The sequence below is a fragment of the Camarhynchus parvulus genome, chromosome 1A (genome assembly GCF_901933205.1).
Source record: "Camarhynchus parvulus chromosome 1A, STF_HiC, whole genome shotgun sequence".
NCBI lineage: Eukaryota > Metazoa > Chordata > Aves > Passeriformes > Thraupidae > Camarhynchus > Camarhynchus parvulus.
In genome coordinates this window covers 70,202,012-70,229,273 of record NC_044586.1, presented here as the reverse complement: position 1 = coordinate 70,229,273, position 27,262 = coordinate 70,202,012, and the positions used below count along the sequence as shown (strand labels likewise).

The 27,262-nt window shown below is 59.8% G+C and overlaps 2 protein-coding genes across 5 annotated transcripts in view; one reads left to right on the top strand and one right to left on the bottom strand.

Moving 5' to 3' along the window:
* Positions 1-11,547, top strand: part of PPP6R2 (protein phosphatase 6 regulatory subunit 2) — a 64,134-nt gene extending 52,587 nt beyond the window's left edge. For all 4 annotated transcript variants that reach the window (XM_030959592.1, XM_030959590.1, XM_030959591.1 and 1 more), the window contains exons 22-24: positions 393-579; positions 4,447-4,593; positions 5,268-11,547. In XM_030959592.1, the coding sequence (XP_030815452.1) occupies positions 393-579; positions 4,447-4,593; positions 5,268-5,319 (386 nt within the window). In that variant the 3' untranslated portion in view covers positions 5,320-11,547. The remainder of the gene's footprint in view (positions 1-392; positions 580-4,446; positions 4,594-5,267) is intronic.
* Positions 11,548-16,255: 4,708 nt separating this feature from the next.
* SBF1 (SET binding factor 1) overlaps positions 16,256-27,262 on the bottom strand; it is a 64,391-nt gene continuing 53,384 nt past the window's right edge. The window contains 18 exon segments of the mRNA XM_030960157.1: positions 16,256-17,849; positions 17,968-18,099; positions 18,181-18,268; positions 18,397-18,608; positions 18,872-18,982; positions 19,087-19,320; positions 19,839-19,969; positions 20,046-20,172; positions 20,392-20,577; positions 20,652-20,753; positions 21,226-21,402; positions 21,869-22,053; positions 22,610-22,687; positions 23,001-23,096; positions 24,087-24,224; positions 25,099-25,295; positions 26,074-26,281; positions 26,585-26,724. Coding sequence (XP_030816017.1) covers positions 17,751-17,849; positions 17,968-18,099; positions 18,181-18,268; positions 18,397-18,608; positions 18,872-18,982; positions 19,087-19,320; positions 19,839-19,969; positions 20,046-20,172; positions 20,392-20,577; positions 20,652-20,753; positions 21,226-21,402; positions 21,869-22,053; positions 22,610-22,687; positions 23,001-23,096; positions 24,087-24,224; positions 25,099-25,295; positions 26,074-26,281; positions 26,585-26,724 — 2,641 coding nt within the window. The 3' untranslated portion in view covers positions 16,256-17,750.

Sequence of the window (27,262 nt, the reverse complement as noted above, 5' to 3'; positions counted from 1 at the left end):
GCCCCTGGGGCAGGAGAAACCTTCCTGCAGGGCCCCTGCTCTGAGCGTTCCCTGCGGGATCAGTGAATGAAACAAAGGCAGAGATGCCCAGGGTTTGTTGGGACAGTGTCAGCAGGGAAGGGATGGAACTGTAGTGCGTTGGAGCTGATATCACAGGGACACTTCATTTATCCCTGGAAGTGTCCCAGGCCAGGCTAGACAGGGCTGGGAGCAGTCTGGGACAGTGGAAGGTGTCCCCGCCCATGGTGGCACTGGGTGGGCTTTGAGATCCTTCCCACCCACCCCATCCCACGATTCCCAGACCATCTGCAGTGGCTGCAGGCCCTGTTTGACCCCTCGGGCCAGTCCAGGGAGCTTTCCCGAGGTTCCAGTGTGGGCTGTTCCTCCCCCAGCCAGCACTGCTGCCTCTCCCTGTGTGTGGAACGCGTGTGGGACACGGAAGGCACCGCTGGTGGCCTTGGACAGCAGCTCCTCGGGCAGCTCCGAGAGCGACGACGACGACGACGACAAGGCCAAGGCTGGCACGGAATCCACGGCCACGGCACAGGAGCCCGGCAAGGACAGGGCAGCTCCCTCCAGGTGGGAAGGGATCTGCGTGGGCTGGGATGGCCCCTGGGATGGCCCCACGTGGTTCCAGTGTCCCTTTTCCAGTGGGGTCCGTGTCCCGGTGTCCCCTGGGAGCAGGTCCTGCCCTGGCATGGCAGGGGGGTGCTGGGGGACATATTTAGCACAGGGTTATTCCAAGGAAGGGTTGGGGCTCCTTTGGGCCACTCCATTGTCACAGGAGCATCTCTGTCCCTGTCCTTTGGCCCAGCCCCAGTGTCACAGGAGCATCTCTGTCCCTGTCCTTTGGCCCACTCCAGTGTCACAGGAGCATCTCTGTCCCTGTCCTTTGGGCCATTCCAGTGTCACAGGAGCATCTCTGTCCCTGTCCTTTGGGCCACTCCATTGTCACAGGAGCATCTCTGTCCCTGTCCTTTGGCCCAGCCCCAGTGTCACAGGAGCATCTCTGTCCCTGTCCTTTGGGCCACTCCAGTGTCACAGGAGCATCTCTGTCCCTGTCCTTTGGGCCATTCCAGTGTCACAGGAGGATGTCTGTCCCTGTCCTTTGGCCCAGCCCCAGTGTCACAGGAGCATCTCTGTTCGTGGTCTGGGATCCAGCCCAGGGCAGGATCTGGGCAGGATCGCTCAGAAAAGCAGAGTGAAGGCTCCCATGAGATCCTCCTGCAGCCATGGGGGGAAGGTTTAACCCACTCAGGTTCTCATTTTCCCCTCAGTGTCAAAGGCATTCAATGTTAAAAGCACCAGGAAAGGCTGGAGCAGATCCAGGGATTGGGCAGGTTTGTAGGAATTGGATCCTCAATCCAGCTTGCTCCAATCACAGGGGATGAGATGAGCCCAGCCCAGTCAGCATCTGCTGCATCCACATAGATTTTACTCAGTTCTGAGATTCTGAGGTTTTTCCTCATACTCTTCCATGGATTTCCTCGTGTTTTTTACCTGAGGCCCTTGGTTTGTGCGCCTGACTCAGGATCAGGAGTTTCCTTCAGCAATGCTTGGTGACAGTTTGGGGTCATCCCTGGGTGTGCTCAGCCAGCAGCAGCTCCCGGGGGCCGGGGGCTGGGAAACCACTGGGATTGCAGAATTCCCTGGAATTAGGGCAGGAGTTATCCCAGGGTCTGTTTGGTTGGAAGCAGCTTATTCTGAGAAATGCATTAATTCTGATAATTGCATTAATTCTGATAAATACAGTTGATTTTGATAAATGCGTTAATGCAGTTAATTTGGATAAATGGATTCATTTTGATAAACACAGTTAATTTTGATACATTTTCCTTTGATAAATGCATTTGTTCTGATAAATGCATTAATTCTGATAAATGCACTCTCTGTGCCTGGGAATGGCCTGGTGGGAAGCAGAGGGTGAGGGAAGGCACAGCAGTTCCAGCTGTGCTGAAAGCAGCCTCTCCTTCTCTGGGATTGTGTGGAGTTGGATCCATTGGATCTGATCCAAGCTGTGCTCCAGGTGCCTTTCCTGCCCTGGCCCATGGTGGGGGCACAGCAGGACCTTGCCTGGGGGTGCCTGGGTTCCCAGTAGGATCAGGGAGTGCCCTGAACTGGACTCACAGGGTCGTTGGTCCAACTGCCCAGGACAGCCCAACAATCCCAGTGTTGTCCAGACATTCCTGGGGCTCTGGAGCCGTGCCCATTCCCTGGGGAGCTGTTCCAGTGCCCAGCACCCTCTGGAGGAAGAGCCTTTCCTGATACCCCTCCCTGACCCAGCTCCAGCTGTTCCTGTGTCCATCCTCTTTGAGATGTTCTCACCTCTTCCCTGCTTTCCTGGCAGGAGGGAGGTGTTTGTTCCTGGTTTGGCACATTGGGAATGTTTTCCTCTCCAGACAAGTGTCTGTAGCACATTCCATAGGGATAGAGCTTCCCAAACCTGCCTGCCTTTGCCTGCCTGCTGATTCCATTGTGGCAAAGAGCACCCAGGGCCTCCCCTGACAGGTGTCTGTGGCTCTCCACAGCTGTGTCCATGGCCAGAGATCCCAGGGGAAGCTGAGGGAGGACAGGGGCGGTGCCACAGCTGGGACTGGAGCTGCTTCAGGCCTGGGCTCCCAGAGGGAATCACCACCCAGAGCCCTCCCAGTGTCCTCAGCTCTCCCTGACCACTCTGCCTGCAGTGGGAATATCCATTTCTTACCACGTTCCTTAATGATTCCAGGGAAATCAGGAACATTTTGGAGTCACTCTGTGGCTTGTGACTCTCTCCAAGCACTTCTCCAAAACCTGCACCAAACCCCATTCCTGTTGCTGTAGGAGCAGTTTTCCATCCCCTTGTGCCCCTGGAATAACTGAAATCCGCACAGGGATCTTTAATTCTCCTTGGAGCTGCTCTGGGACTTAGGGTTTTCCTTCCCCTTGTCCCTGGAATCCACGTTGGAGGTCTTTTATCCTTGGAGCTGCCCAAGGCCTCTGTGGATTCCATGGAGAACCAGATGTTGCAGCCCAGTAAATCCTCCAGATGTTCCACCTTCTGTGAGCCCCATCCTCCTCCCAGGGGGATCCTTAGGGAGATGCAGCTCAGGAATTGCTCTCAGCTTCCCAGCTTGGATCCCATTGCCTGGAGAGGTTTGGGGTCCCACCCCTGGGGGACCAGGGGACAACAGGACATCCCCCACAAACTCCTTGTTTGGGTTGTGTCACCCCTGGGTGACCAAGGGTGTGTGTCCAGCTGGGATTTTCCAGGAGCCCGGGGAAGGCAGAGAAATTCCCAAACCCCCATGGGTTCTCAGGTAACTCTGGGATCCTCCTGTCCTGGAAACTTCAGGGACTGGGCTTCAGAAGCTTCTCTCTGAGCCATGGAAATGTCGAGCTCCAGTTTTTTGTGTGGGAAGTGTTTTTTTCCCAGCGACATTCCGGGGAACACAGCTCCCTCCCTGTGTCTCTCCAAGGTGTATTTTGGTACTTCTGAGGATCTTGTGAGCCCTGGAGAAAAGGGAATGTTTAGATCTCATTATTCCTCATTTTAATGTTGTTTTTTTTTCAAGATAAGTGCTCCAGAAATAGAACCCCAGTCTCCAATCTCCATCACATGTCCAATTATCCAGCTGGGATTATTTTATTCCATAAACTCCCCCAGAGCTGGTGACAGGATTCAGCTCAGCCCTCTCCAGCTTTTTTCCCTTTTGTGGAGGTTTGCTCTGGGAGAAAGGGAGAAAGAATTGTTCTGCATGGAAACTGGGAAGAAAACATTCCTGGGGCAGCTCATCCTCTGCCTTGGAAGCCAAAGAATGGGATGTGCACAGAAATCCCTTCTCCAGCTGCAAATCTGGGTGGGTTTATTCCAAATGAAATTGGGAGGGTTTGCTCCTGCAGTTCTCCTTTCCCAGGATTTGAGCTTTGGTTGTTGGTGCCTCCCTGGGGACATTGTCCCTCAGGTGGGACCTCCATGGTCCCTGGAGTGCCTTCAGCATGTTTGGACATCCAATCCGTGGGGGTTTTCCTCCATGGGATTTTAGGATCTGCCCCTAAACCCAGGATTTTCTGGGTGTCCCAGAAGCCTGAGGAGCCCGTGGCAGAGCCTGTGGAGCAGAGCAGTGTCTGTGTCCATGCCCAAGCAGAGCAGGCTGTGCCATCCCAGCAATGGCAGTGGAAATGCTTTGGGAACTTCCAGACTGGATTTGCACAGGAGTTGGGAATGCCTCCCTCGAGGAGCTGATCTGGTGTGTCCTGTTGGGTTTGGGACCTGGAGCCTCCAGGATGTGCCCGCTGATTTGAATCCCAGCTTATTGCCAGTTCTCATTCCCAATGGGATCTTTAGGCCTGTGTGAGGAAAGCAGGAGGAATTTTGCTTTCCCCATTGGAATTTGAGCCCCATTCCAGTGTGAGTCTGCTTTTCCCGTGGGCTGAGCTCCACTGACGTGTCCCTGCCCTCTCCCACAGTGGCTCCGACGGAAAGGCTCCGGAGACGCTTCCCGTGGCCGACTCCAGTGCCCCCTGTGCCCGGAACAGCGCGGCCACGCACACGGACGGGCACCAGAGAGTGGCCACTGCTGTCACAACTGCCACAGAAACGGCCACGAGAGACAGGTGAGCACAGAATCCTGGCATGGCTGGGTGGGAAGGGACCCCAAAGCCTGCAGGGACCCTGCAGTGCCACCCCTGCCATGGCAGGGACACCTCCCACTGGCCCAGGTGCTCCAGCCCCAGTGTCCAGCCTGGCCTTGGGCACTGCCAGGGATGCAGGGCAGCCCCAGCTGCTCTGGCAATCCCAGCCCAGCCAGGAATTCCTCATTGCCAAGATCCCATCCATGCCTGCCCTCTGGCAGTGGGAGCCATTCCCTGGGTGCTGTCCCTGCAGGCCTTGGCCCCAGTCCCTCTGCAGCTCTCCTGGAGCCCCTGCAGGCCCTGCCAGGGGCTCTGAGCTCTCCCTGGCTGAGCATTCCTAACTCAGCCTGCCCTCATGTTAGAGATGCCCCATGCCTCTGATCACCTTGGAAGGAGTTGGAACTAGACAGCTTTTAGGTCTGTTCCCACCCAGGCCATTCCCTGATTCCACACTGATTTTCCCTGTAGTATTCCATGAGGCACTGGGGGAGTTTCTCCACAGGGAGCTGAGAACACTTCACTGGGCAGACAAAACACAACCCAAGGGAGTGGCTCAGGTCCCAGCAGAAAGGCGTTCCCAGGAGGGATGAGGGCAGCTTTGGGAGCTCTCCTGGCCTGTCCCATGTCCCTAAGGCTGCTCCCTGGTGTCCCTGCAGGAGTGACGAGGCCTTGCCCTGCACTGAAGCCACATTGAACGGCCCCGCTTGATGCCGCCGCCGCCCTGGGACGTGTGTGAGCCAGGCCAGGCTGCTCCCTGGTGATGCAATTTGTCAATTCTTTTTTTTTTTTTTTTCATTTTAATTTTATTTTTTAATAAATGCTGCATTGATGAGAGCGAGCTGGCGTTCAGGACCAGACACGCAGATCCAACAGCACCGATCCGTTCGGAAAGACACTCGGCATTGTCGAAATGTAGCATTGAGTTCAGTCCTCACGGGAATGACGGGCTCTTCCCAAGCCTTCTGCCTGATTTGAGTTGTCCCCTTCCCCGTGCCCCTGGTTTTTGTTTTGGATTTGGGGTTCAGTGCTGTTTTCCCAGTGTTATTGCACACAGTATTCAGCTTCTCTTGGGAAGGTAGCAGGTCCAGCGGCGGCCGGGGCCAGCGCACAAATCCCGCAGCCGTGTGACCAAAGTTCCTGATGGAGCTGTCCTCGGGCAGCCTTTGCACCGCTTTGTAGAGCAATAAAGCCTTACCAGAAACATTTCACAGGAGAGGAGGAATGCCAACACTTCCGTGAGGGGGAGCAGGGAGGGCTTGGATTGGGTTGGCAGGGCCGAGGCTGGGGTTGTCCCCGGCCGGAGCCAGGGAGTGACACTGAGGCCCAGCTGTCCAGGGAACGGGATGTCCCTGCCTTCCAGCCCTGCTCCGGCTCTCCATGGACACGTGGTGGATCAGGGCAGGGGCTGGGCCGGGGCAGAGGTGACCTCTCCTGCTGATGTCCGTGCTGGCCACAGAGGACCCTGCCCACGAGGAGGTGACCAGGGGTTTGCTGGCTCTTTGGAGAATGAATTAATGTATTTGCAAATGATGATGGAAATCCTTTTTCTGTTTGTTTTGTTCTGTTTTTAAAGTTTTTAATGGATGCAGGAACAGCAACACTTTTGCACTTTGTACCTGGTGATGACAGCATTGGGGGAGGGCATGGGAGAGCCCTGGGGGACATCCGGATCCCTCAGGGGGGATGGGAGAGCAGGGCCAGGCGAGGGGAGCACCTGGAGCTGGGATACGGGATGTGCCCAGGCTGGAGCTCTGAGCTCACTGCCAGCCCAGCCTGGGGGGCACTTGAGGGGCACTGGGGGGTTGGGCCACCTGGGGCAGCTGAGCTGGAGCCCCCGGCATGTGGAATCCTGAAAAATCCTCCCTTTGGAGCAAAGGCTGGAGCTCGACACGCAGGGAGCCAGACTGCTGCTTTGGGATGCATTCCTGAGGGTGGGAAGGACCTCACACTCCCAGCAGGCACAAATCCCTTGTTTGTGCTGTGGTGTCTGCTGTGGGATGTACTCAGCTGGGCAGGGAGGGCAGTGGGGGGACCAGGTGTTCCCACTGTGGGGCTGCTCTGCTGGGTCCAAGGGCGCCGTTCCCACAGCCCCGCTCAGCCCTATGTGCCCAGGTCAGTTCTGCTCGTAGGGAAAGGGCTGGATCCCTGGAACTGGGGTGCTGAGATGGCTGGGATCCTGGAGGTGACTGGGGCTGTGGGCCACTCGTGTGCTGCTGGCAGGGCTGGGCTGTCCCCCAGCCCCAATTCCTTGGGAATCGGGTGGTGCAGGGCTCTTGTTCGGGAAGTCTTCACTCGCTGCGTGTAATTTAAAATTAATAATTTAAAGTTAATTGCACTGGGTGGGAAAAAAATCTCACTTTGTGCTTTGCTTCCCCTGCTTGGTGTTCAGGGATCAATCCCTCTCCAGCCAGGACTCTCAGACAGGATCAGTGGCTTTGAGGTCCTGATTGGAGACACGTTAAAGTCTTAATTTTCCAAGGATTGGTGCTAGAGTTCTGCTGGACATCGGGCATCCTTGGGGCCCCAGAGCTGATTCCATGGAAGCTGAAGGATCCATGTGCTGGTACAGCCTGGCTGGATCCCGGGGGATGCCAGCGTGCTCTTCCAGCCTGTTCCCTGTGCCTGCCCCAGGGCCAGCTGTGCCCAGATCCGTGTGGGATCAGGGGATGAGGGGAATGTCCTCGGCAGGCACAGCTGGATCATCCTCCCAGCTCAGATCCCTTCCTGTGGGAGCAGTGCTCTGGGTGGGGTCTGAGGGATAGGACAGGGCCTGCCCCCCCGAGCTGCTGAGCTTTGGGAGCAGAGATTCCACCTGGACAGGGATGGGGCAGCAGTGACCCCACGGTGGCTCCCAGAGACGGGGCTGGCTGTGCCTTCTGCTGCAATTCCAGCCTGGTATTCCTCAGCTGTGGCTTTGAGTCCCTGAGTGTCAGTGAGAGCTTTAATAATAATAATTATATTAATAATAATGATTATAATAATAATAATATCCTTGGACATATCCAGATCCGAACACAGCTCATTACTGGGGGCTCATTAGTGGGTTAATTTATTACTTAGTGCTGAGACACATCACTGGGGCTTGGTCAGACCTGTGGAGATGCACAAGTTCCATGGGTTGGGTGCCTGTGGATGATCCCTCCACAGCTGGGATTGAGGCTCTCAGTTCATTCCACCTCTCCACTCCCCTGGAGTTGTTCTTCCCACCAGCCAGGGCCTGATCCAGACCCAGCTCCTGCTGCTTGGGCTGCCGGGGTTTGCAGCTCTGAACAGAGCCAGAGCTGGTTCCTGGCCTGGCTCCAGTGGTTTTGTGGGGAAACCAGGAATGGGAAATCCTTCTGAAGCAGAGCTTCCAGTCCCTCTGGAGACACAGCAGGTGTGGAGGGCTTGGAGTGTCCCACTTGGGGTTTTCCTTCTCCCTGTGCTCCAGGGAAGGGCTTCCCAGGGCTGGAGCAGGATCTCTTGGCTTCTGAGCATGGAATTGCCTGTCCCTGTGTCCCCTCATCCCCTGGCCCTGCTGGGCTCCGTGCCCAAGTGATGAAGGCTCCCCCCCAAGTCCTGCTCCATGCTTCCCTCCTGCCTCGTGCTTGGAGTCTGCCATGTGCACAGGGTGTCCCTGGGGCTGGGATTGCCCCTGGGGCTGCTGAGGGTGTGCCTGGACACAGGTCTGTGCCATTCCATGGATACTCATCCGCACACACTTGCATCTTGTGAGAAGCCTGGGAAGGGGGCACTGGGACACAGTGAGCTGGGTGTTTATCTCCAGGGTCAAGACCAAGAGCAGCAAGGCCAGGTTCCTGGGGGATGGTTCTGGAATGTTCCGTGCAGTGGCTCTGCCCGCCTGGGCGTTGCTGTGGGGATCTGGTGATCCGGCTGTGCCAACTGCTCCACACTGGGATAGGAGGGGAAAGGGTTCCTGGGCACAGTTAGAGCTAAACCTCATCCCTTTGGCCAATCCTGGGTAATCCCTGGATCCTGGCACACCTGTCCTGGGCATGGGAAAACCCCGTGGCTGGGGAGCATCCCCATCCATTGTCACATCAGGTGCCCCTTCCCAGTGTCCCAGGTCCTGTGGGGCACCTGGCTGCAGAGTGAGGGAGGGGAGCAGGGCTGGAGGGCTGGGAATCCCAAATCCCAGTGTGTGTGGGGCTGTGATCCCATGGCAGATGGAGCATTCCTGGGGCTCAGGACAGGCTGGGGGTTCTGTAACCCCTCAGTCCAGGGTTATCCAGAGGTGTGTCCAGAATTCCTGCATGTCCTGGAGATTCTCTTCCCACTGCACCCTGACAGGGCAGCCAGCAGGGAATATTCCCATCATTCCCTCAGCAATTCCATAGCCAAAAACTTCCCTAAAACAGAATCCCCTCTCCTCCTGAGGCAGGCAAAATCCCGGGTGTCTGTTGGGGTCCTGTGTCCTCAGCAAAGCCCAAGGGAATTCCCCCAAGTGTCCCAAGGCTTTGCTGTCCCTGGGATGGAATCCCAAGGTTTCTCCCCGAGGTTCCATCAAGAACATCTCTTTGGAGAGCTGCAGGTGTGCAGGGAATGGAAACCCTGGGGGGCACAGATTGGAAAACAAAGAAAAAAATTACTAAAAAACCCCCAAAAGCCCAGTGTTTCCCTCAGTGTCTGTTCCAAAGGGCTTGGGGATCCCAGTTCCCAGACTTCCTAGTGAAAGGTTAGGAGTGGACGTGCAGGGACATTCCCAAAGAACATATCTGAAGGAAATATCATTTAAATTACTTTCTTGTTCTCCAGTGGCATCCCAGAGTCATTTTTCCCACACTGGCCAGGGAGCTGTCATTAAACCCCTGATTTATCAGTGGCAATCCTTGGAGCTCATCCCTGTGCCAGGCCTTGAAATCCCAACCCCTCAGGGATCCCCCTCATCCTGAGGGGACCTTGCTGCCCCCACTGGGTGGGCTGGGAATTGATCTGTTGGGAAAAACAGAATTGATCTATTGGAAAAAGTGGAGTGTGGTGCTTGGTGAAGGGCTCAGGGTGTATCCTGGGTGTGTCCTGGGTGTAACTGGGGTGTATCCAGGGTGTATCCGAGCCGTACCTGTCTTCCTGCAGTTGTGTCACTCATGGACTGGCTCTGAACTGGTTTAGACTGGGGCTCACTGGGCTTGGTGCTGCCCTGAGAGAATTCCTGGTCCCCTCCTCGCCAGCTGCACCTGCACGTGTTGGGACTGGGAGCTCCTCCTGCCAGTCCCCATTCCCACTCTCCTGGCTCTGTACCACATTTGGGAAGCTGTTCCTGCCGTGGAACATTCCCCATTCCTGCTCTCCTGGCTCCGTCCTGTGCTGCTTCCCTGTGCTCTCCTCTGGGGGGACAGGGATGTGTCCCCCTGGAATCCTGGCCGTGTCCTCAGGGAAGGGCTGGAGGCTGCCCAGTGTCCCAGGCTGGGACACCTGGGGCCCTTGGAATGGGGTGTGATGCTGTGGTGTATCCGTGGAAACCCGGGGTGGAGGGGTTTCCTTGTGACTGTTCTCCCTTCGACTCATTACCGGGATTTTTCCCTTTGCTCTGCCGAGATTGGATTTGGGATTTTGGTGTTCCCAGGCAGGAATCGGCTCTGGAATCAGCAGTGTTAATGAATAATTAGTGTGTAATTACCTGTGTTAGTTAATGACGTGGCAGTGGCAGGAATGGTGCCCTTGAAGCATTGGAACAACCCCAGCATTCTGTCAGTGAAAGTCTGAGATCCTTTGGAAGATGGGTTGGATCGGTTCCCGTTGGTTTTGTCCTGCATAATGTTTCTGACTTCATCAGGATTGTTGTTGGGCTTGGGCTGAGAATGGGATTTTGGATCCTGGTTTTTCCCTCTGTGGTGGGAAGTTCCAGCAAACCCAGGAGTTTTCCAGGTGTATTTAGGGCTGAACTTTGGGACAAGTGGAAAAGGAACAATTTGTCTCCTCCCCGGTGGCTTTGCTCACCGGAACCTCTCTTACCTCATCCAGGAAGGGCTTTGTGGTGTCCCAGCTCCCACCTGGATTTGTACAGAGTTCCTGGTATTCCGTGGTGGTCCTCACCTCTCCCAGCAGTGGGACATTCCCATGGAAACTGTATTTTTGTATTTGATGCTGATGGGAAGAGAGGGATTTTCCTCTCTCCCTGAATTTGGGGCTTTTCTGGAGGGCAGAGCCTTCCCTTCTGTTTTTGATTCCCTCAAATTCCTTGGACAGATGGAAACGAGGGATAAATCCTTTCTCCTGTAATTTTGATGCTCAGAGGTAGTTTTGCAGAACTCTGTAGGAATTCTGGGAATGCTGTAGGGATTCCCCTGGGGGGCTGGGTTTGGTGCTTTTGTAGTGAGGCCACTGCCAGAGGATCCCCTTGGCCGGATCTCATGGATCCAAACATGAGGATCCCCAGGCACAGCAAACGTTCTTTTCTCCATGGAAATGCTTCTCCCACTCTCCTCTTTCCCAAACTGCTGCTGGAGAACCTCGAGTGGCCCCTGGGGTGCTGGGATTGTGACAGGGAATTTTGGCTGCTCCGCTCCAGAGCCCAGAGCTGGGCCTGGAGTTCCCTTGTTCTGTGGTCCTTGTGTGCCTTCCATGTCCTCCTGTGAATTCCTGGCTCCCTGGACTCGTCTCTGGTCCTTGGAGTCATCCTTTGTTCCTTGCAGTTCCCTGATCCTCGCATCTGTTCCATGCTCCTTGCAGCTGTTCCCTGGCCCTCGTGCATTCCCTGCTCCCTGCAGCCATTCCGTGCTCCTCAGCTCCCTGTTCCCACTCCTGCCAGTGACTTTGCATGGACACTTCAGCTCTTTCCCTGCTCCTCTCTGTGGTCCCAGGAATGTTCAAACTCCAATCTGTGTCTGATTGGCCATGGCAGAATCTGGAAAAATGGGGAAAATCCCCTTCCCTTCCCTTCCCTTCCCTTCCTTCCCTTCCCTTCCCTTCCCTTCCTTCCTTCCTTCCCTTCCCTTCCCTTCCTTCCTTCCCTTCCCTTCCCTTCCTTCCCTTCCTTCCCTTCCTTCCCTTCCTTCCTTCCCCTTCCCTTCCCTTCCTTCCTTCCTTCCTTCCTTCCCTTCCTTCCCTTCCCTTCCTTCCTTCCTTCCCTTCCTTCCTTCCCTTCCCTTCCTTCCTTCCCTTCCCTTCCCTTCCCTTCCCTTCCCTTCCCTTCCCTTCCCTTCCCTTCCCTTCCCTTCCCTTCCCTTCCCTTCCTTCCCTTCCTTCCCTTCCCTTCCCTTCCCTTCCCTTCCCTTCCCTTCCCTTCCCTTCCCTTCCCTTCCCTTCGTTAATTTGCAGTTAATTCCCGTGTATTCATCACATCCCTGTAATTCCCATCCCTGCTGCTCTCCTCCCTCCAGACCTGCTGCAGCTTTCCCAAAAAAGGTTCTGCTCCCTCAGACACTTGCAGCTCTGAGGCCCCTTGGATCCAGGAGCTGTTCCAGGGCACGGTGCTGACCCCACTGGTGGTTCCAAAGCAATCCAAAGCCTTGGATTTAGTCTGGAAGGAGCCACCTCTTCCCATTCCAGCTGGGATCCAGTGCTGTTCCATCCCAGATCACAGGAAACAGAGGAGAATGTCCTGTGCTCGAGCCCATGGGTAACAGTCATTCCCAGTTCCCACTGTTGAGTGCCTTAAATCCATCCCAGTTCCAATGGATTTCTGTTCCCTGTGCTCTTCCCCCTACACCTCACAGCTCCTTATCCCACTTAGTGCATTCCTGTATCCCAGTTCATCCCTGTATCCCAACTAGCCCATCCCAGTGTCCCAGTTTGTCCATCCCAGTGTCCCAGTTCATCCATCCCAGTGTCCCAGTTCATCCATCCCAGTATCCCAGTTTATCCCTGTATTCCAACTAGCCCATCCCAGTGTCCCAGTTCACCCATCCCAGTGTCCCAGTTCGCCCATCCCAGTGTCCCAGTTAGCCCATCCCAGTATCCCAGTTCACCCATCCCAGTGTCCCAGTTCGCCCATCCCAGTATCCCAGTTCACCCATCCCAGTATCCCAGTTCATCCACCCCCAGTGTCGCCACGAGCTCCGGGCAGAGCCAGATGGGATTTGGTCACGGGAACCTTCCCTGCACTTCCCCTGGGTTTGGGATGTGAGGAGGATGTTTGGGAATGGGGCCCTGTCAGAATTCAGAGAGCAGAAGGAAAAGGTCCTTTGGGAATGCTCAGCTCCTGGGGTTCCCTGTGGGGCCGTGCAGGGAGAGTTGATCCTTTCCCAGGGGATAATGGAGATCCCGTGGGAGTGGGGCTGTGGGGCAGGGAATGGGAATTCTGTGTCCATTTCCTGTCTGCTCCAAAGGGATCCCAGACTCCAGCCTGGGCATCAGAGCTGCCTCTGAGTAGGACAGAAACTGGGCTAAAAGCACCAGAAAGAAAGGATTATTCCTGATTTTGTGATGGAATGGAATTAGTGTTTAATCCCAAATATTTTATTATTTAATGGAATTTAAATGAAAACTTCCCAGACTGTAAATATTCCCCCCCTCTTGGAATATAAACATTCCCCTGCTGGGTCTGGGGTTTGTGGAATGGAAAGGGATTTTCTGCCAGAGAATTCCCTGGTGAGCTTTTCCCTCTTAAAATTGTCCTTGTGTCCCCTGGCAGCCGATAGTGGCCAACACCGGGAATGCTCCGGCCCCCCGAGTGCAGGGCCAGTGCTGGGATCCAACCTTAAACCTGGACCTGGGCGCAGAGGGAGGGGCTGGAATCAGGGGTTCCCTGGGTTGGGTTGGGGTTTCCCTGCCTGGGATCCCCCTTTTCCTGTTTGGGATCAAAGGAGGCGCTGCGGGGCCGGAGCAGCCGGATGTCCTGGATTTATGGATTTATGGCTGATTTAGGAACAGGACCTGACCCCCCACCCCCATTCCCAAGGGAGCCAGAATCTTCCCTGTGGTTTCCCGTTTGGCTGAGGCTGTGACTCAAACGTTGGACCATGAGACTGATGAGGAGAGACCTTGGGATAAAAATCCTTGGGATTTCAGGGAAGGAGGTGGTTGGTTTCTCCCCCAGCCTTGGGAACAGGCAGGAACATTCCAGAGGGGATGGATCCATGGAGTGGGGGCAGAGGGGACACTGGGGACAGGCAGGAGCATCCTGCCTGTGGCAGCAGGAGCTGCTCTGAGTGTGCCCCTGGCTCCTCCTTCCCTCCCCACGCTCCCATTCCCAGTGTTTGCTGTAAATAGGGAATATTTATAAAAATTTATTGCAGAGATTTCTAAACTCACCCGAATCCCATTTTTCCCAGAGTTTTTTGCTTTGCTGGGATCTCCTGGGGCAGGAGATTTGCACCTTCCCAATGGGCTCTGGCGTCAGTACAAATCAATCCAATCCCAATCCCAGTCCCAGTCGCAGGTGCTGGGCAGGGCTGGGAATTCCAGGGGTCCCAGGGCTGAGAATGGAGCAACTCCTTCCCTTAATTTTATCCCTGTTCCATTTTCTCCATGTGGGAGAGGCTGTTCCAGGCTGGAGCCGTCCCAGGGTGTCCCTGGCGCTCTCGGAGGTTGTGGATTTTCCCTTTTCCTTGTTTCTGTCTTTGCCTTCCATGTCCGACCCGGCTGCAGAGGCAGTTGAGGGGAATTTGGGTGGAAATACGGGGTTTTCCAGGCATTCTCCTTGATGTGACATTTTCCAAACCTTTCCTTTGTCCCTCCTGAGTCCCGGGATCTGCGTGGCCACAGGGGATGATCCCATCCCAGTCCCCAGGGGTTCCTGGTGGTTTTCCCTGGTGAATTTGCTCCAGCAAATCCCTCCTTGGCTCCGCTTTCCCGCCCGGCCTCCTCCGTCCATCCGCACTCGGAGCATTCCATGTTTGCTGTTGAGTTGGAGCCTCGGGAGCCGCTTTGCCAGGGCTTTTCCGGGGCTTTCCCTTGCAGGGGCTCGCCGGGAACATTCGGCTCTGTGACTGTTAGCACAAACCATGGATTCATCCCCCGGGAGACCCCGGTGCCGCCTCCGGCCCAGAACCCCAGACTGATCTCAAAGTGACCCAAGCCAGGCTGTTTGTTGGGAACAATTCCAGATCTCCGGGAGAGCCGGAGGTCCTGGGACCACAGCAGTGCCTGGGGCTGGCAGGGCCATCCAGGCGTCTCCTGGGGGAGCGGATTCTGGCTGGGATCAGCGCCCATCCTGGGGCTCCGTGCCCATCCTAGGGGTCCGTGCCCATCCCGGGGGCTCTGTGCCCATCCCGGGGGCTCCGTGCCCATCCCGGGGGCTCTGTGCCTGGCTCCTAGCCTTGGCTCATTTTGGGAGAAGGCCTTGGGAATGGCACCTCTGCCATCTCCACATCCCGGCTGAGGCAGAGCTGATTCCAGGCTGTGGGATGGGAGCTGGAGCCTTCCCTGGGCACAGGAGATCCCGTAACTCCAACAGCCCGGGCAGGGGGAGGTGCTGCTGCCGCGGGGTGGGGATTCATGGATTTGGGAAGGTTGCAGGAGGGTGCCCAGGCCGAGCCCGGATTTTCAGCGTTGTTCCGCTCCTCCTCCTCTTCCCGCTCTTCCCAAATCCTGCCGTGGTGTCCCGAGCTGAGTCTCCCTGAAAATCTGGCACCGGGTTCATCCCCAGTTCCCGAGGGAGTTCCCGAGGGATGGGGTGTCCCGGCGGGAGCAGCGGGCGGGGCGGACTCGATGCCTTTCTCCACAACCACCGGCCCCGCAAAGCAATAAAACCACGGAGGGGCCGCGGGGAGATGCCGGGATCCGCTCCCGGCCCGGCGCCGGGCCCGGGCGGGCACGAGGGCGATGCCGGGGGAGCCTTCTCACGATGCCAACTGCCCTTAAACTGGGATCCGGGTCTTTGTAAGCAATGTCTGTGTATTATGTGTAAATATGAGGGACAAATTTGAAATTACTGCCTTTTCCCTGTTTATTTTTCTGAGTAATTCCAGATGTACTTTAGTCTCTCTACTGTCAAAACTTTTATATTGTAAATCTGATGCTGGTGGCTTTTTTGGTTATTTTGGTTTTTGGTTTTGGTTTTGTTTCTTTTTTTTTTTTTTGTAAAAAAGCGACCAAAAAGAAAAAAAAAAAAAAAAAAAAAAGAAGAAAAAGGAAAAAAAGTCTGCATCTCTCTATGTTGTCAGTTTTAGGCTGTAAATTCCAACTATCAATAAAAGCTCAAAATTCACGTGCCAGTGCTGGGTTCCTCCATCCTGCAGGACACACCAAGGGTCCCGAGGGGCTCTGGGATGGTCGGGGCCAGGAGTGGGGCTGGACTCCTGATGGAATCATGGAATCCCCGAGGCTGGAAAAGCCCATCCAGTCCCAGCTGTGCCTGACCTGCACCTTGTCCCCAGCCCAGAGCCCTGAGTGCCACCTCCAGGAATTCCTGGGACACCTCCAGGGATGGGCTCTGCAAACCTCCCTGGGCAGCCCCCGGCCAGGCCTGACCCCCTTTCCATGGGGAAATTCCTGCTGTGCCCACCCTGAGGCTGCCCTGGCCCAGCCTGAGGCCGTTCCCTCTGCTCCTGTGGGGTTGGAATGGTGGCAGCCGAGCAGGAGCGGGTGGGACAGAGCGGATCCAGCGTGCTGCAAAGGTTCCTGTGCCAGGATCCCCCAGCAGCTCTGCCCTGTGACACAGGAGCTGAGCCTGTCCTGTGCTGGCCCCAGGCTCTGCCCTATTTCCCGGTGCTCAGCAAGGCAAAAGGAGCGTCTCTCATATTAATTTTTTTATTAAATTCCGTTAGTTTTCTCTTTATAGAATAACCTTTTCCTCTAGGCACAAATACAATACAAGGACTCTGCATGTTTGACACAATGTACAGAAACTTCAATAATCTACAACTGCTCAGGTAAGTTACAAAACCTCCATGTTACACCTGCACAGCCAGGATGGTACAGAGGAACGGGGGGCGACTGTACAAAGAGCTCTGCACTGAAATAAAACGCTGGACTTTAAAAACAAGACGGGTGGAGGGGCTGGCGGAGCTGGGGGGGTCAGTCCTGGGGGTGCTGGGGGGTCCCGGGCAGCAGTGGGGTCGCTGTGACCCCACGGTGCCCTCTGGGGTCCCCCCACGCCGAACCCCCAGTTCACACCAGTGCGGGGGCAGGGGGGGCTGCAGGAGCCAATTCGGTACCGAGAGCCACCCCCGGCACTGAGGGGCAGCAGCAGGGGGGGACAGCAGGGCTGGGACAGGGACAGTGGGACAGGGACAGGAGCTGCTTTCCTGGGGCCCCCCGGGCTGGGCACAGGCAGAGCACAAAGGGGGCACCTGTGGGGGTTGGAGGCAGGAGAGCCCTGGGGCGGGGGGGGTGTGACCTGTGCAAAGGAGACCCTGCAGAGACCAGGTGGCACTTGCAGGGCTGCTGCCCCAGCCCTGCCCCAGCCCTGTGCAGCTTCAGCCAGAGGGGACCCTCATCCCGCGGCTGGTTTGGTCCCCACCCCCCGGGAGGGGACAGAGGGGCACCCAGGAGGCTGCAGCATTTGGCACCTCCCGCAGGGAATGTGTCCCCCGGGACAGCCAGCCTGGAGGTAGAGACTGTCCCAGCCAGGACAGGGACCCCCTGGCCACAGCCCGAGGAGTTTTTTGCCCACTACGAGCAGAGTGGCCACAGCCATGTTTCCCCCCCCTCCCAGGGACACGGAGCCAGCACCTGCAGCACCCCAACATTCCCAGCATTCCCGTTCCTGTGCACAGCTGGGAGCGGCTCCAGGGTGGGACACGATACGGGATGGTCCCGGTGCTCTGTGCTGTCCCCTCTGCCATCCCCTGAGCTGCAGGTCCCGGCTCCAGCAGGATGGGAGCGGAGCCCAGGACTCGCTCCCAGGCCGGGAGGGGCAGGGCAGGTTCCGGGGGCTCTGGCAGACATGCAGGGGGGCAGGACGAGGGGCAGGACAAGGGGGCAGCTCTGCCTCCCCCAGCAGTGTGGGGTGGGGGTGTGGGGTGCAGGATCCCCTGCCCAGGGAGCTGGAGCGGGGCTGGGGCACACGGAGGACACGGGGTCACGACACGGCTCAGACGGGGCCGGGGGCGGGACGGGGCCCCCGCCCGCTTCAACGCGAGGAATCCCTCCCTGTGCCACCCCTCCCCGGACACGCCCGTCCTGCCCGGTGGGTGGGAGGAAGGGCCGCTCCTCCTCTCCCTCAGTCCCGGGCTCGGCCTCGAGCCTGGCGCTGCCTCTGCTCCCGCTGCGGGCCCGGCAGCCGTGCCTGGAATTGCGGCTCCGCTGAGCCGGGCTCACGCGTCCGACAGGCAGCTCTGGATGCGGTCGATCCACTGCTGGGCCAGCTGCACGTCCTGGGCGCAGAAATTGTAAACTCGTTTCGTCGTCTTCAGCTGCGGGCAGAGAGAGGAGGGGCTGAGGGCCACACCCGGGACAGCTCCGGGGCCGCGGCGAGCCCGGAGTGACCCGAGTGACCGGAGTTGCCCAGCGCCAGCCCCTGGGGACACTCACGTCGAAGAAAGCTTTCTCATCCACCGTCTTGGGGGCCCCCATGGTGGGGGTCCCCGGGGTGATGGACTCCACCTCGGCCAGGTCAATGACGCCCTTGCACTCCGTGTCCATCCGGCTGTCGTAGTACCGCAGCTGCAGGAGAGCCGTGATCAGGGCAGGGCAGGGATGGGATGGGACAGAGGGACAGGATAGACCCCGGGGCCCACCCGGTACCTGATGTTTGGTTTTATCCAGCACAAACCACCGAGACTTCCAGGGTTTCATGAAGGCGCCTTTCTTGTACAGAGACCCCTCGTAGGATCTGCAGGGCAGGAAGGGGCCGGAACAGCGGGGTCAGGGATAGAAACCCACCGGGACCCACATCCTGCCCCCCGGGAGGGATCCCCCTCCTGCTGCCACCGTTCCCAGCCCATTCCCAGCCCCGCCTGCCTGTTCTCGCTCTCGGACATCTGGAACTGGCTGTAGAGGGTGGAGGTGCTGCGGCGGCCGCGCGGCTTCCCGCTGGACGGGGTGGAGGTGCTGCTGGTGTCGCTGTCCAGGCTGAGGTTGAGCGTGGAGCCCACCCCGCTCTCCTGCAGGTACACGCCCAGCGAGCGGCGCTGGTGGGACAGCCCCGATGACATCAGCAGGGAGCTGGGGGTCTGCGGGACAGGGACAGCGTGAGGGGGGCTGGCGCTGAGCTCCAGCAGCAGCAGCAGCAGGAGAACCATCACCGCAAACACCAGAACCAGCAGCAGCAGCACCCAGAAGCAGCACCAGCCTGCCACGCCCTGTCACACACCTCTGTCACAGTCCTGTCACAGCCACTGCCACACGATCACAGCCCTTGCCACAGCTACACTGTTTCACCCTGTCACATCCTGTGACAGTGCCTGGCACAGCCCTGTCACCCCCTGTCACCTACCCTGTTGCCCTCCTGCCGCCCCTCCGTGCGCTGGGACGCTTTCACCTTGTCCCACGTGTCCTTCCAGCGCTCCGGGACCTGCCCCAGCTCCATCTCCAGGTTTTGCAACTCCTGTGGGGGGATTCCAGCATCAGCCCCAGAGGGGACAAACCCCTGGGGCCGCTGTCCCTGTGCCAGGGCTCTGCCAGGTGCCATCCCCGGGGCAGGATGCCCACCTCGAGCAGTTTGGAGATGGCGTCGGGCTCCACGCGGCTGCGGTTGTCGTAGCAGGGCCAGATGACGCGGCGCTTGCTCTGCGGGGCCGCCGTGTCCTGGCGATCCGGCTCCTCGGCCGGCTCCGGCTGCCCCTGCGCCAGCTCCCAGTCGTACGGGGGGCCCTCGGACAGCGTCTCCTCCGTGTAATAATCCCACACCTTCAGGTTGGAGATGTTGCTGTACGGCCTCAGCACCTGCGGGAGGGGTGGGGGCAGCTCAGGAAGGGCAGCAGGGCCAGGCTGGACATTCCCGGCCAGACCGAGGGGACAGTGTGTCCACATGGAGAGCTGGGGGCGTCCAGCCTGGAGAGGAGAAGGATCCAGGGAGAGCTCAGAGCCCCTGGCAGGGCCTGCAGGGGCCCCAGGAGAGCTGCAGAGGGACTGGGGCCAAGGCCTGCAGGGACAGCACCCAGGGAATGGCTCCCAGTGCCAGAGGGCAGGCATGGATGGCATCTTGGCAATGAGGAATTCCTGGCTGGGCTGGGATTGCCAGAGCAGCTGGGGCTGCCCCTGCATCCCTGGCAGTGCCCAAGGCCAGGCTGGACACTGGGGCTGGAGCACCTGGGACAGTGGGAGGTGTCCCTGCCATGGCAGGGGTGGCACTGCAGGGGCTCTGGGGTCCCTTCCCAGCAGACAAATCCCAGCTCCAGCTGCTCCTGCAGGGAGGATCCTGGGGTGCTCCCAGCCCCGCTCCAGGTGCCCCCAGCTCTCACCTCCCCATCCTCAGGAGCGTACAGGTAGTTGAAGAAGATGGGAGCTTTCTTGTTGAGGCGGTCGATGTAATCCCAGATGGATTTGGAGACCTGCTGGCCCTTCCGCTCGCCCTTCTCCTCGTACAGGAGCCCTGGGGGACAGAGGGGACAGCGGGTGTGACGGGGGCAGGGGCAGGTGCCATCCCTGGCCCCGCACGCCGCGCTCACCCAGCTCGATGCGCTCGTAGTCCGAGTCCAGCAGGAATGTCCGGAAGCGGTTGGAAATGTAGTGGTAGCTGAGGAACTTCAGGTAGTACTGGCTGAACTCAAACTCCATGGGGAACTGCAGGTGGATCTGCAGGAGAGCCCCAGGATGGCTGGGATCCAGGCACATGGGCTGGGCCGGGCCCTCCCGCCTGCCCCAGGGGACACTCGGGGGTTCCAGTAGGCACTGAGGGGTCCCTCAGGGGTGCTGGGCTCCCACTGGACACGCATGGACTTGGGGGCGCTTGGGGGGCACTCAGGGGTCCCCCCTGTCACTCGGGGGTCCCGTGGCCCAGGTGCCAGGGCTCACCTGGTGCACACAGTCCAGGAACTGGAGGAAGATGGGGGCGAAGCCGCTGCTCTGGCCCGCCAGGGTCTGGGCGCCGCGGTGGCTGAAGCGGTGGCCGAAGGACAGCCACTCCTTCTCCACCAGCAGCCGGAAGCCCTCCAGTGTCCGGTAGTAGGGGTCGGACAGGAGCTGCACCAGGGACACCACCTGCGGGGACAGGGAGCTCCAGGGGCCGTGGGGGGACAGCCACGGGGCCACCCCGGGCAGCGCCGCGCCCTCACCTGCGTGGTGATGTCCCAGCCGTCCTCCAGACTGACCAGCACGGACGAGCCCGTGTCCAGCAGCTCCACCACCAGCACCGAGATCTGCAGGATCTTGTGGATCTGCCAGGGCAGGCCCAGGAGTGAGGAGGGCCAGGGAGTCCCTGGGCTGGGTGTGGGGGCGGTGTCCCCTTCTCTGGAGTGAGGCCACGCTCGGGGCTCACAGGGGCCACCACCCCGCACTCGGACATGGCGGCCGCAGGGACAGGGGACCCTCACCCCCTCCAGAGTGGGACCCCTCCCACGGCTCCACACTGGACCAGCCCCCCTGGGCTGCTGCCCTGGCTCATCCTGGCACTGCCCTGTCCCCGCCCCTCTGGAGCATCCCGCGGGTCCTGCCTGGCATTCCTGGCCAGCAGCTCTGCCCAGCACCATGCAGCTGAGCTCTGGATTGTCCTATGCTTGCCCCTCACACCCGCTGGGTGTCCCCAGGCTGTCCCAGTGCTGCTCTGCACAGGGCACTGGAGCCCATCCTCACCCAGAGCCCCAGCAGAGCCCCCGGGGGAGGGGAGGGCCCTGTCTGTGGGTGACTGACCTGGGACAGCCACTCCGAGTCCTCCAGGGAGCGCAGGTAGGCCACGCTGGGGTCGCTGGAGGGGCAGCCGGGCACGCAGGCCTTCATCAGCTTCTTGAAGCTGGCCTTGACCTGGCGCACGTCGAACACCTCGATGGGCACCACCTCCCAGTGCTGCAGCGGGTCTGGCTTCACGCCCTGCAGGGGGACAGCATGGCCTGGGCTGCCCTGGGCTGCCCTGAGCCACTGGCACCCTCGGGATCAGGGAATTCTCTGGACTGGAAAAGCCCTCAGAGACCGTGGAGTCTCCAGCTGTGCCCCAGCACTGCCAAGGCCACCACTGACCCTGTCCCCAGGTGCCACATCCCCACAGCTTTGAAATCTCTCCAGGGATGGGCACTCCAAAGCTCCCTGGGCAGCCCCAGCCAAGGCCTGACCCCTTTTCCATGGGGAAATTCCTGCTGCTGTCCAACCTCACCTCCCCTGGCCCAGCCTGGGGCCGTTCCCTGTGCTCCTGTCCCTGTGCCCTGGAGCACAGCCCGACCCCCCCGGCTGTCCCCTCCTGGCAGGGACTTGTGCAGAGCCACAAGGGCCCCTGAGCCTCCTCTGCTCCAGGTCAGCCCCTTCCCAGCTCTGTCCCTCCCCGAGGTGCAGGCTGTGTCACCTTCAGCTGGGACTTGTCCCCGATGATGTAGAGCGAGGCGCGGTGCTGCCGCAGGAAGGAGGGCTCGGCGGGGGTCCCGTTGTGCTGTGTGCCCAGCAGGTCCTTCCCCGCCAGGCGGGACCCGATCTCCACGTTCAGGGCGTAGCTGCTCATGCGGCCGCTGGCCCGGATGCTGCCCCACTTCCCTGCGGGAGCGGGGCCGGCTCAGGGCGGGGCCGGGGCTCGGGGGCTGCACAGCCCCACGTCCCCAGCCGGGGGGCCGAGCTGTCCCCGCAGCCCGGCCCGGGGGGCACATGCCAGGGAGGTGCTGGGCACCAGGTTTGCTTTGGCTCCTTCTCCCTCCGGGTGCTGCAGGAATTCCTGCCCGCTGCATTCCGGCCCCATTGGCTCCGTGTCTCGTCACTGGCACTGTCACACCCCAGCCCAGCGTCACCGGGACCTGCCACCTGCACCACAGCCCTGCCCGCTGTGCCACAGCCCTGCCACGTGTGCCACAGCCCTGCCACCAGCTGCGCCCCGCCCCGGCACCACCGCCCCGCACCGCAGAGCCCAGGAGCCCAAAGCAAACCTGGCGAGGCTGCCCGGTACTTACCGTGCCCGTGGCACACCTGGAGCAGCGGGGGCTCGGGGGGTTACTGGGGTTACTGGGCATTAGTGGTGAGGGGCAGGGAGTGAGGGAGTGAGTGAGTGGGGTCAGTCACAGTGGTCAGTCACTCCCGGCCGGCTCGGGCGCGTCCGTACCTCGGGGCGTCTCGCGGCCCTTCGGCGACGCGCACTTGGGGGTGGACAGGGTGATGACCCTGGCTCTGTGACCCAGCCCTGGGGGCACAGGACGAAAGTGACCTCAGCAAGGGACACGGAGCCACAGACAGGGAATGGGATGGAGACGATGGCACCGGGGCTGTGGTGGAGCCCTCCCTCCCTCCCTGCGGCTGCGGCTCGGGGGAGCACCTCCTCTTCCTAAGGAATCACCTGCTCTCCCCAGGGGATCACCTGCTCTTGCCCAGGAATGATCACCTGCTCTCCCCAGGGAATCACCTGCTCCCCCCAGAGAAGCATCTACTCTACGAGAGCTGCCCAGGGCTGGGGGTCTCGGTGAGGCCCCCAGGCAGCGCCCCTGCCCCGTCCTCACCTCCGCGGCTCAAAGTCCCAGGCCCTTCGTCCTTCCCTCCCATCACCTGCTTCATGAGCGATCCCAGCTTAGGCTGCTGCCTCTTGTCGGAGAAATCTGCAGCACCAAGAGAAGGTCAGCTCCCGAGGCCCTGCCCAGCCCCGAGGCCCTGCTGGAGCCAGGCAGGGCCGGGAGCAAGCGGCAGCAAGCGGAGCCCCGGGGATGCGGAGCCAGCGGGGGAAGCACCGTCCAGCTGGAGCCACGGAAAGCCAGTGCCCGGGGCAGCCCTGGAGGAGGGGGCTCGGCCCCCAGCCCACGGTGGGGTCACCCTGTGCCAGCCCTGCCAGGTCACCCGTGCCACCTCAGAGCCGGGCTGATCCGGCTGCGCTCTGGACACGTCCCCTCACACTGGGGAAAGGCCTCGGAGGGGCTGCTGGGAAGTTCTCTGCCTTCAGGGTCAGGGAGACCCCCTGGGCTCCCCAGAGCCCCCAGCCCCTGGTGTGTCCACAGTGATGATGATGGGTGGGATGATGGGACAGCATGGATGGCCCTGGGACAGCATGGATGGCACCAGGACAGGACAGATGGCACTGGGACAGCATGGATGGCACCAGAGTGTGGCAGGACAGGATGGAGCTTTGCCCTGCAGGAAGGGCCAGCTGGGAAGGGACAGTTGGGATGGGACAGTTGGGATGGTCTGGCTGGGAAGGGACAGCTGGGCACAAACTTACCAGGGGTCCCCAGACTGACCCCAGCAGTGCTGAGATCCTGGTGGGAAGGGTCTGTCCCCACTGGCCCCCAGCACAGGCTTTGGCTCCCAGCGCTCCCAGCTCCAGGGACACTGGGATTCCCAAACCCCCACGGCTCCCAGTGCTCCAGGGACACTGGGCTTCCCAAACCCCAGGGCTCCCAGTGCCCCCAGCTCCAAGGACACCAGATGTCCCAAAGCCCATCCCCAGCCGCAGCCAGGCAGACCCAGCTGGAGCTGGGAGCTCTGGAGAGGCGGCGCTGCCTCCTGGGATGTGGGAGAGCAGCTCCCTTGGGATGCAGCGCAGGAGGCAGGGCTGGCAGGAGCCCACCTGTGCCCCTCCCCTGTGCCCCCCTCACCTGCACTGCTCATGTGAGCCGAGGTGAAGCCGCTGAGGGTGTTGCGCCCGCCGGCCTCCGAGTAGTGGGGCATGGAATTGATGACGGCCTGCAGGTACTTCTCCTGCTCCAGGCTCGTGGAGTCTGCCTGCGAGGGGCCTGCAGGGGACACCAGTGTCACCTGGGTACCCCCAGGCTGTCACTACCCAGAACCAGGAGAGGGCAACCACGCAGACCTGGGAGACCCCTGGGTGTCACTGCCTGGAGCTGGGGAGACCCCCAGGTATCTGCACCGAGCCAGGGAGATGCCCGAGTGTCACCTCCCAGAGCTGGGGAGTCCCCTTACTGCCACCTCCCAGAGGCAGGGGACTCGCAAACACATCACACAGAGCTGGAGACCCCAAAGTGTCACTGCCTGGATCCTGGAGACCCCCAGATATCACTGCCTCAAGCCAGGAAGATGCCTGAGTGTCACCACCCCAGAGCCAGGGGACAGCTCAGTGTCACCCCAGAGCCAGAGACCCCAAAGCATCACCACCCTGACCCAGGGGACCCCTGAGTGACACTACCTTGAGCCAGGGGACCCCTGAGTGACACTACCTTGAGCCAGGGGACCCCTGAGTGTCACTGCCTGGAGCCAGGGGACCCATGAGTGTCACCACCTTGAGTCAGGGGACCCCTGAGTGTCACTGCCCGGAGCCAGGGGACCCCTGAGTGTCACTGCCTGGAGCCAGGGGACCCCTGAGTGTCACTGCCTGGAGCCAGGGGACCCATGAGTGTCACTGCCTGGAGCCAGGGGACCCCTGAGCGTCACCACTATGATCCAGGGGACCCCTGAGTGTCACTGCCTTGAGCCAGGGGACCCCTGAGCGTCACCACTATGATCCAGGGGACCCCTGAGTGTCACTGCCCGGAGCCAGGGAACCCCTGAGTGTCACCACCCTGATCCAGGGGACCCCTGAGTGTCACCGCCCCGACCCAGGGGGGATCCCACAGCCCCAGCCCCGCGTTCCAGCCAGGGTGGGAGGGTCACCTGGGGTCGGGGCGTTCTGGGACTTGAAGAGGCCGACGACGCCCTTGCCGTGGAGGCCCCCGGAGCGCAGGAGCACGGCCTTGGTGCGGGAGTTCCTCCAGCACACCACGGGGAAGCGGCTCTGGCGGTAGCAGCGCGAGATCCGCTGGATGGTGTTGTCCTGGATGCTCTGTGGCACGATCAGCAGCCCGGGGTAGCTGTGGACACAAACCCCGGGATGGCACGGCTCTCCTGAGCTGCCTTCCTTAGTGCTTTCATTATTGCTGAGCTCCACCTGGAGCCAGCACTGATCACCCTTCCCCACACTGCCGACTGCTCCTTGGATCATCAAATCACAACTCTGAGTTGGGTAACACCAACCCTGACAGGCTGCACTCAACAAAGCCTGAGGGAGTTAAAGGCTGGACACCTGGGAGCTGGAATTCATGGCCCTCCAAGGACACCAGGGAGCCACTAGGACTCATGGTCATTGAAGGACACAATCGAGTGACCAGGACTCATGGTCATCCAAGGACACATTAGAATGACCAGGATTTATGGTCATCCAAGGACATGTTGAATGACCAGGACTTATGGTCATCCAAGGACACGATGGGATGACCAAGACTCGTGGTCATCCAAGGACACATAGGGGTAAATGAAGACAAAGGAAACACTAACAAAGACACTCCAGTCTCAGTGCTGGAAACTGCCCATGTGGGAAAAACATGATAAAAGCACCGGAAAATTCAGACTAATCACGAGAAGTGAAAAATCAATAATCAGTAGAGGGCAGAACAGCGATTAATGAAGAGGACTGGGCAACTTGGAACCAATGAACATTGGCTGAAAATGTATCAATAAGTGAGAAAGTCATGGGGGGTCCAGGCTGGGAGCGGTTGGCCAAGGGCAAAGCCGTGCTGGCACCAGTTTTATTGATCCCGGTGGCTCTGGGTGTCCTGGTGACACCAGCAGGGACCAGCAGGGCGGGCTCACCTGCGGCAGATGGCGTACATGCGGTTGACGGTGGAGATGCGGAAGGGCTCGTTCTTGGAGCGGGTCAGGCTGCTGCTCAGCGTGCCCAGCCCCAGGCGCTGGTAGTCCCGGCAGCAGGCGCGCTCCACCACGTGCGTCATGGTCATCTTCTCCGACGGCCTCATGGTGCTGCTGGGCGTCAGGGTGCTCCTGTCCAGCTCCTCGGACACTGCGGGGACACGGCGGGGCTGGCACACCTCGGTGCACACACACCGTGTCCCAGAGCAGCAGGAGGAGATGGATGGGTTGGAGCAACGTCCCACCCTGCTGCTGTCACCCGTCGGCCCCAGGAGATTCTCCAGCCAGCCCAAGACGTCCCTCGGTGCTGGGCTCTCTGCCTGGCCACCACCAGCAGCCAAGGGCTGGGACAGCACCGGGAACCAGGAGATGCTCCCACCCTGCTCCCACCGCAGGGACACCGGGACTTCTCGCAGGTGCCACTGCTCCCTGGCCTCCCCAGCGTGTCCCCAACCTGAGATCTCGTCCTCGTTGTCCTCGGGGAAGTGCTGGCTGCCCCGCTGCTCCCAGGCTGGAGGCGTGTACTTCTTGCGGGTCACGTACTGCCGGCCGATCGTCCTCTTGGCGTTCTTCACCAGGTTCTTGGACAGTGTCCTGGGCACACGGAGGGACAATGCTGTCACCCAGGCAGCCAGAGCCAGGAGCAGCCCTCAGCCCTGGTGGTCACTGTCACACGGGAGGGGACGGACGCGTCATCTGCCAGCGACTTGGCCCTGCAGGAGCCCCAGCACCTGCCATTCCCAAGGGATTTGGGGAGCTGGGATGGGGCAGTGCCCCACCCTCCGGATCAGAGCTGCCACAGGCTGAGCTCCAGCTCATCCCAGGGGAGAAGGGCTCCAAATCACAGCAAGGGACAGGGATCCAGCACAGGGACCTGGGGACCCACCACAGGGACCAGGGGATCTATGGCAGGGTCATTGTCAGCCAAGCCTGGGCTCAGGGCTGCAGGACTGTTCCCCAAGTCACCCAGTGCTGCAGGACAATGTCCTTGAGTCACCCAGTGCTGCAGGACCATGTCCCCAAGTCACCCAGCACTGCAGCACTACATCCCTAAGTCACATAGCACTGCAGGACCACGTCCCCAAGTCACCCAGTACTGCATCCCTGAGACACCCTGTGCAAAATCAGTGTC